At 34.8% G+C, this 14,407-nt stretch overlaps 1 protein-coding gene across 1 annotated transcript; it reads left to right on the forward strand.

The window, feature by feature from the left end:
- Positions 1-3,123: 3,123 nt before the first annotated feature.
- On the forward strand, positions 3,124-6,349 carry LOC125074707. The gene is made up of 3 exons (XM_047686107.1): positions 3,124-3,235; positions 5,558-5,691; positions 6,032-6,349. The coding sequence occupies exons 1-3, from the start codon at positions 3,196-3,198 to the stop codon at positions 6,188-6,190; spliced, it is 333 nt and encodes a 110-aa protein (XP_047542063.1). The 5' UTR covers positions 3,124-3,195; the 3' UTR covers positions 6,191-6,349.
- The last annotated feature ends 8,058 nt before the right edge of the window (positions 6,350-14,407 follow it).

Raw genomic sequence — 14,407 nt, forward strand, 5'->3', positions numbered from 1 at the left:
CCAATCGAAGTGGGAAAAAAGATAAACAAACCTTAGATTTACGTATTTCATGCGGTTCGCTAATAACTCAGCTATATTCTGCACTACTGAGAGTTTATGATTAATATATCTTTATTTATAATACGACACTATTACACTTAACTACTTATATCCACTTTAATGTTACTTCCGAAATCCTGATAAGTTTCGTCAACGTTCAAAACGTCAATTCGCAAATCCATAGTGAATATCATAGACTAATCAAGCTCTCGACCAATGATGTCGCGTCAATTTGCTGTCAAATGGTTGGAATAGAGTATAATTTCAATAAATCAGGATAATAATTCTCCAACAAATATATTTAACAAACCCTCGCAGTGATGTCAATATTTTCCTTGACTTTTCCTTGATTATTCCACCGATCCACATTGGAGCACCGTGGTGGAATATGCTCAAAGAGCTTCTCCTCAAAGGGAGAGGATGCCTTAGCCCAGCAGTGGGAAATTTACAGGTTGAATGTATGTAATGTAAGTCATTCCAAACATGTTATAGTCGGTATAACTTCAAGGCACTTCAACCCCATAACACTTAGCTGGTATAGACAAAGGGAAACCGATACACAAGCAAATAGTACTGAGAGAGAACTCTTGCCTTATTTACACAATGAAAACATAGATATAACATCTATTAAATCTCAGTGGTAAGAAAACTTAGAATTTTAACATTATTATTACAAATACCGCAGACATTTTTATCTTTGTAAATAATACATCGGTAAAGAAGGCATATTATCCGATACAAGATTATATAGATGATAAAAGGGCGTGGAGTTAATGCTTGTTGACTTTCAGGCAGGAGACATGACATACATATATAATTGTATTTAACTAACACGACTGTATTATTAGATGTTGAAAAAGAGTAACTACTGAGGTTCTTGCCGGTTCTTCTCGGTAGAATCTAGTAATCTACATTCCGAACCGGTGGTAGCTTCACTTAATATAGTTTTTTAAATGACAATTCAAAAGTGCTTGTAAAAGCCTACTTGAATAAAGTATATTTTGATTTGATTTTATTTCAAATAAGCTAAATATTCTCGTATTTAATGTACCTATATATTAATAATTTCGTGCAGGTCTAGAGTAACAATAGACCCCTATCCATAGTTAGAGATCGTTAAAAAAAATATGATTTTCTTTATTCGACGACATACATATATATCCGCTAAATTCGTATAATCGAGATATTTCGATAATAAATTCAATGACATGATATTGTCATTGTATATCACGGATCCGTGTCGATGGACCCTCGGCGCAGCTAAAGGACTTGTGTTATGGAAAATCAGAAGTAACGACGGTACCACATACACCCGGACCCAAGACAACATAGAAAACTAAGGAACTATTTCTACATCGACTCGGCCGGGAATCGACCGGGACATCGGAGTGGCGTACCCATGAAAACCGGTGTACACTACTCGACCACGGAGGCCGTATTATTACTATTGGGATTCGAACCTGTAATCAAACCCTAAAGGGGTTTACAGGTTCGAATACTACCCAGCAATAAACCGTTGCGACGTTTAAAAGCGTAACAGCAAGTTACATTAAGTAATTATAAATTCGATACATGTTCCGTATTCCATCAATTTTTAACGTATTCATCGAAAAACTTTGAAAGTGTTAGATTATAAATCTTTGATATACAATATTAGCAAAATTAATTTGTATATTTTATACGTAAAACATTCTAGTAGATGTGATTTTGTCCGTCTGTGCGGTTAAGCTTTTTGCTTAATATTTTAATAAAGATAAAATTAAAATTAAGCTTAAATGAATGTATGTCTTACGAAATAGAGTTTTGATTTTATTTTTGTCTCTATATTGATTGTTTTGCGTTTAAATCTAAGTATATATTTTTAAATTACTTTAACTTTTATTATTAATCTGAGACTCCTGCTCGTTTGCCACCTATCATATAAAAAAAAATCAGCTTCATATTTAAAGTGTAAAGTTACATATACAAACTTTAATTTTTCGTTTTTTTTTTTTTTACTATTATTTTCGCAAGCAACAGTATTTAATATTTTAATTGGCGTGTAGTGTTTACTTTTAAATGATTTTAGATAATCTGTGAGGTTATATTATAATTGTATGATGATGGCAACAGAGTTTTTTTAATTTTCACCTGACTTTAGTTTCAATCACGTAAAATCCTGAAAATATACGCAAAAGATCGCGGGCAACCGTGTAAATCATGTCATTACCTCAACTCTTAAATCAAACATTATTTTTTTTTTTCAGAATTCAAAATTTATTGTCACTTTTTCTGCGACCTATTTTAAATTGACCCGTGTATGTATGTAAGAATGAAAATCTCTAGCAAAACTAATAAGTAATATTAATTGCTTTAAATACTTTATTTAATAAAGAGGCATTATATTTATTATAGTATGCATGTGATGTTTACCAGCCGGGTCTTAGCCTGCGCGGGCCTTGGTCTATCCCTTGGCTGACGACATGCACACTGGCGTGTACAAAAAAAAAAACACAAAATATACTTGATAGAAATTTATACAGCCGAGATAGCAGGGTGGTTAGAACGCTTGCATATTAATGGATAGTTGTGTTTTTAAAACCAGGTTACCCGAATTTTGGAAGTAAAATTAAAGTGGAAATAATAATAGTCGAAGTCAAAAAAGTCAAAAATCTTTATTCAATATAGAAGTGCTTACACTTGCTTATTGATAGTCAAAAATCTACCACCGGTTCGGAATTTAGCACCTCGGACCTGAGAAGAACCCGCGAAAGAAACTCACCGGGATATATATATATATATATATATTTAATAAATATGTGGTTCAGTGTAATAACATTGTATAAAAAATAAATATACATTAAACATAAACTCTTATTAGCACACAATTAGCAAATCGCATGAAATACGTAAATCTACGGTTTGCTTACCTTTTTTCCTACTTACATTGGAAAAGGCTATATGTAAGTATAAATATCAATATATCATAATTTGAAAAAAATATCATCCCTATAGGGGTGAAATAATATCGTTGAATAAATATTTAAAACGCGTCCTCCCTCCTACGTAGTAAACAAACTTAGTTTTCTTATAAAAAGGGGTATCTCTATCCAACCGTCACTTCGTCTGCGGCTCTGGTTCAGCCATCTTGTGAAGCGTTTCGTTATTGCTCGAATCATGTTGAAGTTAGCCGCAATTGTATCTTTAATGCTCGTTGGTAAGAATAACAATATTTAATTATTATAATTAGCTATAAAAAAACAATTAAACATTTGTTTGTAAAGAGTTTCGTATTTTTCGTACACCCATCTGGGTAGGTACTACCCACTCATCATATAATCAACCGCTAAACAACAATACTTAGTACTGTTTTGTTTCGGCTTGAAAAGTGAGTGAGCCAGTATAACTACAGGCACACGCGACATAACATCTATGTTCCCAAGGTTTCATATTTCTTAAATCACCAATGTCTATGGGCGGTGGTGACCACTACAAACTGGCGGCAAACACGACCGTCCGTCTTTCCAAAAAATTATAACTAGAATTAAAACATTTACCCCCAGGCAGTTTCAGAAATAAACTCACATATTTGGGAACCCAGTACAAAAAGTATTTAATGCCCATATTAATAATTTTGTATTGCGGTGATGGCATTTCTATTGTATCAAGTGGCATTCGTCCAGCTGTGGGACATTTTGACGTTGTGTTCATTAATTGTTATTAAATTGATATTAATATTATTTTGTGCCAGCGACATGGTCGCAGGCTGAATCTAGGCGTTATAAAAGAGAAGCCGCCTCGTCCAGAGACTCCGACACAGGTATTCCAAAGTGGAATGTTCTAGAATCTAGATATGCATGAATATGTTAGCGTGCATGTTGATCGATTTAAGGCGGTGTACTGTTTGTTTCATGTTCATATTAAATGTTTGATATTAAATTTATTAGTATAACACGGCTTTGCAACGTGGTTATCCATTTCAAATATGTCAATTATTAGCTATTTAATATGTGTTAAGTATCTTGTAACTGTCACTGTTCTTATATTTAAAAATGGAACCAAATTAGAGCCATATTTGCTGGAAGAAAAACCGTTGAACGTATTATAAAAGTTTTACTTTTGTTTTTATTTGGTTTACCAAAAATCGTTTATATGGACTACGTAAGGTAAATATCATTACTAAGACAAAAGAGGGAAGAGGGAAGAGATTTTATTAATTTTAAAGTACACCAGTGGTTTTCACTGATGGGACCGTGTTTATGGTACATCCCATTATTCCAGCGCCATGCATTACTATCATAGAATTTAGAATAACAAGAAAATAAGCGTGTAATAATAATTCAATGGTTTGCGATGTAAAAAGTTACAGGAAAGATCCCAACCTCTTGGGCCATGTTCGTCCCCTCTCCTAACACAAGCTTTTACCTTAAATGGAGGGCAAATAGGAATATTATTATTCCTTATAATAATCACTAAATATTACAAAACGATGTACGTGCGTCTGTTTGTATTTCTAAAAGCGATAGAGTAACTACTGAGTTTCTTGCAGGTTCGTCTCGGTAGAATCTACTTTCCGGTGGTAGCTTTACTTTAAAAAGTTTGTTAAATGACGATTCAAAAGTGCTTGTAAAAGCCTACTTGAATAAAGTACATTTTTTATTTGATTTGATAATCTCAAAAACTACTTAGATTCACCTGATTTCCACGAGCTTTAGTTGTATAATTAACTGTGGGTTTGATTAAATCGTTTCAAATATGGCGATGGTTGTTGATTATGTCGAAAAATTCATGCCGACTGAGAGCTTTAATGGCTTTTAATTGGAGTTATATGTATTACGATTGAACGTTTTATGTAGAACCTTGTTTTACCCTTGCAAAGCCGGGATTGTTAGCTAGTAACGACATAAGCCGGACGATATTGATTAATTTAATTTAATTAACATTAATAAATAAGGTATATTATTCAAAACAAGATTATATAGATGACAAAAAACGTGGAGCTAATACTTGTTGACTTCCAGGCAGGCTGTATTCTATATATTTGTATTTAGCTAACATAATGGAGCCGTGATGGCGGAGTGGTTAGAACGCGTGCATCTTAACCGATGATTTCGGGTTCAAATCCAGGCAGGCACCACTGAATTTTCATGTGCTTAATTTGTGTTTATAATTTCATCTCGAGCTAGGCTGTGAAGGAAAACGTGAGGAAAACTGCATGAGTCTAATTTCAACGAAATTCTGCCACATCCATCCACCAACCCGCATTGGAGCAGCGTGGTGGAATATGCTCCATACCTTCTCCTCAAAGAGAGGGGAGAGCTTAGCCCAGCAGTGGGAAATTTACAGGCTGTTTATGTAAAGTAATGTAACATGATGTTTCTCAAATGTTGAAAAAGAGATGTTTGCCGGTAAATGAAACGCAAACGTGGTAAAAGCCTATTTGAATAAAGTATATTTTGATTTTAAGGTAATTCTGTAAGATGATAATTCAGAAGCGTTAGACGTCTTTAAGTTTATTAATATTGATTGTCTCCTGCAGGTAGTTCGCTATGGGCTGCGAGTATTTCTTGTGACTCTTGTGGTAGCGAGTGTGCGTCTGCGTGCGGTACACGACATTTCCGATCCTGCTGCTTCAACTACCTGAGGAAGAAGCGAGGACCTGACTCCCTTAAGGTGAATTAATCTAATCATGTCCATTTTTTAATGTAGAGATAAATGGACGAGCAAAGGGGACACTTAATATTTATCACCCCCAATAAGACTTTGGTGCTGTATATATTAACCATTCCGTACCGCAATGTGCCAACAACCTTGGGAACTAAGATGTCCCTCGTGCTTGTACTGGCTCACTAACCCTTCAAACCGATACGGGCTCGCTCGAAAGTTTATTTTAGGAAGTAAAGTGCAGTTAAGGAATGGAAGTGAGTCATGACGTCATTAGCAAGTATCAAGGCGTACGAGCTGGTCATACTTCAAATGCACCAAAAGATTTCATAACGTGTTTGGTTTACAGTTCCTGCCGCATAATTTCCACGACTGGACTGATAATCTGAAGCCGAGGTCTTTTGCCGTCGATGACGTCCCTGATATATGGAGCATGATGCCAGGGGATTATAAGCCGTATCCCTATGAAGATATGTTTGAAAATAGACTGCAAGCGTACGAAACATAAATGGTCCTCTCCGGCTGCAATATAATGTTCAAACTGTATATAGAGTTTAGTTAGAAATGTATATTTTTGACTTTGTTAGTTCTTTTAAAAGACTTTGTATCTTAAACGGCTGGAGAGCTGTGGCGTAGCTATCGTAGGGCCAGGTGGTGCAGTGCACCAGGGCCCCTGAGCTCTGGGGGCCCTCTAACCTAAGCTACGAAAAGAGCTTTGAATAGAGATGAAGTATGGATTTAACTTACTAATATGTTCAACTCACTGTATCCTGTATCCCATTCTTATTACTATCTATAATTTTGAATGCAAATATACGTTAAAGAGGGGGCGAGGGCCCGATTCTTTTTCTATGCACCGGGGCCCTTACCCACCTAGCTACGCCACTGCTGGAGAGATATAAAATCTTAACTATTTAAAAGCATGTCATAATTTATATTATAGAATATTATTAATAAATTTTAATGAGAATTTATGATTTCATTGTAATTTCGTGTAAAACAATGTCCAATTCCCGAATAAATATTGATGTAAGCTTACGATACTATTCATTACATATATAAAACAAAGTCGCTTCCCGCGCCTGTCCGTGTGTATGCTTAGATCTTCAAAATTACACAACGGATTTTGATGCGGTTTTTTTCTAATAGATAGATATGTATTATTTTGTTTATACACGTATTTATATGTTATATAAAACATGTATTAATCGTATGTATGTATGTTATGTAGATACGTTATGTTTGTGTATATTGTATTAGAGTATTCAATGTCCTCTATCCAAAGATTGTCTGGAAGAGATCGCTCTTTTAGCGATAAGACCGCCAGTACACCTTTTGTACAGTGTTTTCTATTTTGTTGTGTTGCTTCTTGTATTTTTTTTTTTTTCGGTGTACAATAAAGTATATTTATCTTTATCTTAGATAGATTCAAGAGGAAGGTTTATATGTATAATACATGCACAATGTACATTGCAAACGATGGCTGGACCCTACGAGATAGATCAAAATAATGTACTACAGTATTGTACACCTTAAATAGGTCTTCAAAATAGTTCGCAATGTTATAGACCTTTCTCTTAGGGATAACGCACAACAACCATTTTTTATCCTTTACTTTTTACGAGATATACCTAATAGCTTATTTTCGAAACGATTTTAAGCAATACAGCATTAATCCTTATCCAATTAAGTACCTTAAATACATTGCGCATTTAATATAGATCAATATTTACTTTACAGATATATTATTTACAGATAAATTTAAATGAATATTTTCGAAGATATTACAGATTTAAAACGCAGGGACATAGCGGTTTGTATTGTCTAACGACTGAAAAACTGTGAACGTCGTAAGACATTCTGTAGTATATTTAGTATCAGCATCGCAGCCGTGCGAAGCCGGGGCGGGTCGCTAGTTTCAACTAACAGATTTACAATGCTGTTTTTCACAATTAGTGTCTTGTGATGGAACCCGAGTCTAATTCCAGGCGTTTTTTTAAATAAATCTTATTATTAAAAAAAAAAAGATAACACTGGTGGGAAATTTAAGCTCTCTTCTGGATACGCTGGATCCGGTAACGTTGTTATAACATTATCTAACATTACTGTATTGTTTTACTTTAATTCTTAACTTAACCAATAAAGAAAAACGTTATTAATTAATTTCGAGAGTGATAAATACAATTTATATAAATATACCGTACAAAAAACTAGCAGCAGTTAATTAACATATAATTTTCTTTAGTCTATCGATATGCCATGCTATGTGACCTACCTACTTACGACGTAAACCCATATTAGCACCACTGTTGGTGCTGTTAATATTTTCTTTCTTCGGCTTAAAAAATATATGTGTGCGTTTCGGGTTATCCGATAGATGATAACTTAAACGAATCTAAGTTGAACTATTTAATATTTGAAATTTAACTCGAGAAAATCTTCGGTTATCACTTGTATTTTATGTATATTAATATGATTATGTAAGGAAAGGTTATTTATTAATAAATTATATTATTAATTATAAAATATATATTATTCTTAGTTAAAATTCTTGAGTATGTACATTTTTAGTATCATTTTAGCATTAGCATTAGCAGCCTGTAAATTTTCCCACTGCTGGGCTAAAGGCCTCCTCTCCCTTTGAGGAGAAGGTTTGGAGCATATTCCACCACGCTGCTCCAATGCGGGTTGGCGGAATACACATGTGGCAGAATTTCGTTGAAATTAGACACATGTAGGTTTCCTTGCGATGTTTTCCTTCACCGCCAAGCACGAGATGAATTATAAACACAAATTAAGCACATGAAAATTCAGTGGTGCCTGCCTGGGTTTGAACCCGAAATCATCGGTTAAGATGCACGCGTTCTAACTACTCCGCCATCTCGGCTCAATTATGTTAGTTAAATACAAATATATAGAATACATCCTGCCTGGAAGTCAACAAGTATTAGCTCCACGCTTTTTGTCATCTATATAATCTTGTTTTAAATAATATGTCTTATTTATTAATGTTAATTTAATTAAATTAATCAATATATCGTCCGGCTTAACTTATGTCGTTACTAGCTAACAATCCCGGCTTTGCAAGGGTAAAATAAGGTTCTACACACAACGTTAAATCGTAATACATATAACTCCAATTAGAAAAGTTACGTAACGAAGCGATTTACGCTTCGATAAGAAGTTATCACTTCAACATGAATATACCCTCAGATAAAAAACAAAATGTGACTTGTATAATTAAAGAGGTTACGTTTAACAGTTCTTTAGTTTTGCTAATAAGTTGTTGGTGTTCTGCCGTGGTCCATCAACGAGTAAGGTTAATAACGCTGACACTAAAAAAACAAAATGGACAAAGTGATGGTAGGGCTTTGTGCTAGCCTGTCTGGGTAGGTTACCACCCACTCAACAAATGCGGACAGACATACAGAATCAACTGACTGAGCTTATACTAATACATCTTTATAGTCAACCTGAATATCTTGATATTTGTTTCGTAAATATATAAATAAATATACAACCTTGTCGTAGTAAATGGTAGAACATTTGACAAGTTAATTTTTAAATGTTTTTTTTTTATATGATATCGTATATACTGTTGGTTGTCCTACTGAAAATAAAATTATTAATACAGTTCCGCGTAGATATATACAGTATCCAAAATCTAAATAATCGCCCAATAAAAGATAATATTTTACAATCACCACCACCCACTCATCAGATATTCTGCCGCCGTGCAGCGATATTTTGCATTGTTGTGTTCCGGTTTCAAGGGTGAGTGAGCCAGTGTAACTACAGGCACGACGGACATAACATCTTAGCTCCAATAGTTGGTGGCGCATTGGTGATGTAAGGAATGGTTAATATTTTTTACAGCGCTATTGTTTATGGGCAGTGGTGATCGCTTACCATCAGGTGGTCCATTTGCTTATCCGCCATTAGCCCCCGGGCGACAACTAACAATGAATATTATGTATCGAAATAATTTCAATGTAAATTTTTTGGTAAATCAGTCGTGGTAATAATTTTAGGTATTTTGTCATTAGTCACGCATTATATACAGACAGTGTTTGGAACCTCTGATTTGCTGGTACCTTCATGTACATATATTTATCTTATAGTTAAGACTACGGCAATTATGTTACCTTAAAAAGCATTTCACAGGCCATCGAAGTCTGCAATTTGACTTGACTGAATGTTTGACGGAATTTGATTCGACCTATAAAAGTAACACACAAACTTTTCTTGGTGGTAGGGCTTTGTGCAAGCCCATCTGAGTAGGTACCACTCATCAGATACTCTTCCACCAAGCAGCAGTACTTGGTATTGTTGTGTTCCGGTTTGAAGGATGAGCCAGTGTAACAGGCACAAGGGACATAACATCTTAGCTCCAATAGTTGTGGTGCATTAGCTATGTCATAGTTAATATTTCTAACAACGCCAGTGTCTATGGGCAGTGGTGACCACTTAACAACAGGTAGCCCATTTGTAGATCCTCCTCCATATGACATAAAATAAACAAACGAACAGACGATAATGACTTTGTTTTATACCATTAAATACATATGACAAATTATGGTTACATAGGAGTTGAATTGATGTCTGTCTGTATGTCTGTGGCTCGAACCTTAAGGTACATAGGCTACTTTTTACGCAAATCTGACGACCAACCCCTAAAACGCGAGTGGGCAACACCTAAGTCGCAAATGACAACAATTAAGATAAAGCTCATTACACCATACAAGAATATATTGCAAGCATAAATTTTGTAACTATGAATTCTGCCAAGTTTCTTCTAGAATACTCGGTGGTAGGGCTTTGTGCAAGCCCGTCTGGGTAGGTACCACCCACTCATCAGATATTCTACCGCCAAATAACAGTACTCTGTATTGTTGTGTTCCGGTTAGAAGGGTGAGTGAGCCAGTGTAATCACAGGCACAAGGGACATAACATCTTAGTTCCCAAGGTTGGTGGCGCATAGGTGATGTAAGGAATGGTTAATATTCCTTACAGCGCCTTTGTCTATGGGCGGTGGTGACCACTTAACATCAGGTGGCCCATATGCTCGTCCACAAACCAATGCCATAAAAAAAAAAAAAACTGAATTCCGTACAGTACCGTAAATTGATGAAATGAGTTCCGTTACTTTCAGACGTTATCTAACACAGAGTTGATAATTATTTCGTGGGTCAATACGGTTATACGACAGGATTAAAGGTTAGACAAAAATATTCAAAATGTTTTAAATTGTATTCGTATATAATCATGGATCGTTTGTGTGTTAAAAGGTATTATAAAACGAATCGCTTTCGACGATTTCCATTCCAGCCATTTTAAACTACGAATATTTTAAGCATTATTTTTCTTAAGCGACACTTAGATATCATTACATAGTGTAAAACAAAGACGCTTCCCGCTGTCTGTCTGTTTGCTTAGATCTTTAAAACTACGCAACGGATTTTGAAACGGTTGTTTTTAATAGATAGAGTGATTCAAGAGGGAGGTTTATATGTATAATACATGCACAATATAGTAGAGAAACACTGACAATTTTAGAGGTTTCCAATGTGATATATGCGCTTACATTGCAAACGCTGACTGAACTCTACAAGATAGATCAAAATAATGTACTACAGTATTGTACACCTTAAAAAAGACTACAAAAAAGTTCTTGGTGCTACATCTCTTAGGGATAATTAGAAATAAAATAATGGCTTATAGCAATACGTCATTAATTAAGTACCTTAAACACATTGTGCATTTAATATAGATCCATATGGCCCTGAACTGACTTAAAAAACTGTGAACGTTGTATATAAACACATTCTGTAGTATATTTAGTATTGGAAGCAGGGGCGGATCACTAGTGTGAAATAAAACCTCTAAATAAACATTTTAGTCTCTATTCCTACTTAAAGTAAACACAGCTTTAATATAAAAACGGAAAACTTCGTGTTAACTTCACTGTGCGGACGAGCGTCGGACGGCCATCTTGTATTGCGTTTTGTTATTGCATTATCATGTTTAAATTTACAACAGTTTTTGTTTTTATTTTGATTGGTAAGTTTTGTCTTTTGGTTAGTATAATGTTCCGGTTTGAAGGATGATAGATTCAGTGTAAATACAGGCACAAGGGACATAACATCTTCGCCATTGTTTATGGGCAATTACACGTCATTTTTTTTTAAATTAGTCACTTTCATTGTACATGTCGTGGGTATTGTAACATAATGCTTAGACGAGCGAGCGAAGATATACCGAAACTAAAATATTTATGTCTCCTATTCTGAATCGTGTCATAATTATAAGGATAAATATGGATACTTTGCCGTTTCATAAATACAATACATTTGTAAAAAATACATCGGTAAAGAAGGCATATTATTCGATACAAGATTATATAGATGATAAAAAAGCGTGGAGTTAATATTTTTTGACTTCCAGGCAGGATGTATTATAGGTATATGTACATATATAATTAAATTTAACTAACTATTCAAGTACGCTTTTACGTAAGCACTTTTGAATCGTCATTTAACAAATTATTTAAAGTAAAGCTACCACCGGTTCGGAATGTAGATTCTACCGAGAAGAACCGGCAAGAAACTCAGTAGTTACTCTTTTTCAACAGCTAAAAATGCAGTCATGTTAGTTAAATACAATTATATAAGTATGTCATGTCTCCTGTTTGGAAGTCAACAAGCATTAACTCCACGCTCCGTTCAAGTTCCGGAGTTTATCCCTACATACAAATAATATACTATGTCGTATCACACGACTCTGGATGCCTGTCACGTCAAAACGATATTATATTCAACACCAAACAGTAACTTAATGCGTTAATTGCGTTCAACATTAAGTCGTTTTAAATTCTTGGTAAGTTGTGACATCAATTTAAACTGAATAAATTTATTTAATAATTATTAAACTCTTAAACGACATTACTTTAATTATAAACAAGCACATCGCACTCTTAGTTAAACCGAAACCAAAGTCACTATTAATGAAGTCACTGTTGAATTTTAACAAAAAAATCGCGATACGAAATTAAAACTACACGTATTTTCCTAGATATATAACCTTTTAGTTGTAGTAAAGAAAAAAAACGTATTTACGTTTGTTTATTAAAAAAAAATATATATTTAATTGAGCCATTATTTTACAATTTACAATAAACGTTATTTTTTTATAATTTTGAATTCTGTCGATGTTTTACTAAAATTACAGATTACTTTTGTTTTTTCTTTTTTTTAGTTTTATTGTAATTACAAATAATTAAAAGTAAGATTTTTCCGTTTAGTTAGTCTGCACGTGATGATACGCAATCGAAAATCAATTTTTCGTATTTATTAGTTAACTAGCTGAACCTACGGCTTTGCGTATCTCAACACTCAGTTCGATGTAATTACAGGACAAGGAAACCATGTCAATAGCAAGATGAATATTTTAACGGTTTAAATAAGCAATAAATAAAATAAATAAATAAATAAATATTGGAAACCATCACATACATTACTCTGATCCCAATGTAAGTAGCTAAAGCACTTGTGTTATGGAAATCAGAAGTAACGACGGTACCACAAACACCCAGACCCAAGGCAACATAGAAAACTAATGATTTTTTCTACATCGACTCGGCCGGGAATCGAACCCGGGACCTCGGAGTGGCGTACCCATGAAAACCGGTGTACACACTACTCGACCACGGAGGTCGTCAAGACAATAATGGTCAAGATGTCCCCAAAAATTTGTGGTCAGGAATTTTCCTATACGTATAATAAAATTGGAGTGTCTGTTTGTAATATTATAATAAACGTTTTAAACAAATGCATATGTATGTACACGGTACATATACCGAAATAACATTTTATAAAAATTTTGTCTGTCTGTCTGTTACGGCCAATCTCTGGAACGGCTGGACCGATTTCGACGGGACTTTCACTGGCAAATAGCTGATGTAATAAGGAGTAACTTTGGGCTTTTATTTTAGAATTACATATAGAATTATAATAAAGTTATTATTTTAAGTTAGTAATAAATAAAATGATTGGGAAGTTGCCAGTGAGTCCATTTTGGAACTGTATATGATTTTTTTATTTTTATAGGAAGTTTGCTAACGGCTGGTTTGACATGCGATTCGTGTGGGAGCGAGTGTGCATCAGCGTGCGGCACGAGATACTTCAGATCCTGCTGCTTCAACTATCTGAGGAGGAAAAGGGGTCCGGACACAGTGCAGGTGTGTGGCATTTTGTGTTTCCGTGTCGAGTTTTTTTTTTTAAAGAATACTAGCAACGCCCCGAATTAATAAAATAATTACTAATGTTCCTATTTACCTCTCCTTTTAAGCTTATCATTTGTGTTAGGAGTGGGGACAATAGCCCAAGGGGTCAGGATCGATCCTGCGACTTTTACATCGCTAGGCAGTCTATTGCGCTATTGACGCTTGAAGACAAATTAACAGTGACTTTTTTATGTATGTAATACGCAGACGGACCGGCAAATGGACCACCTGATATTAAGTGGTCACCACCGCCCATAGACATTGGCGCTGTTAGATATATTAACCATCTCTTACATCGCCAATGCGCCACCAACCTCGGGAACTAAGATGTTATGTCCCTCGTGCCTGTAGTTACACTAGCTCACTCACCCTTCAAACCGGAACACGACAATGCAAAATATTGCTGATGAGTGGGTGGTGAACCGAGATGGCCCAGTGGTTAGA

Source organism: Vanessa atalanta, chromosome 28, assembly GCF_905147765.1.
Source record: "Vanessa atalanta chromosome 28, ilVanAtal1.2, whole genome shotgun sequence".
In the NCBI taxonomy this organism is placed as follows: Eukaryota; Metazoa; Arthropoda; class Insecta; order Lepidoptera; family Nymphalidae; genus Vanessa; species Vanessa atalanta.

Bases quoted from the DNA above. Each gene is read 5' to 3' on its own strand.
- LOC125074707 (XM_047686107.1), top strand. From the start codon at position 3,196: ATGTTGAAGTTAGCCGCAATTGTATCTTTAATGCTCGTTG. The intron at 3,236-5,557 runs GTAAGAATAACA...TGTCTCCTGCAG, and splicing joins TGTATCTTTAATGCTCGTTG to GTAGTTCGCTATGGGCTGCG. The intron at 5,692-6,031 runs GTGAATTAATCT...TTTGGTTTACAG, and splicing joins GAGGACCTGACTCCCTTAAG to TTCCTGCCGCATAATTTCCA.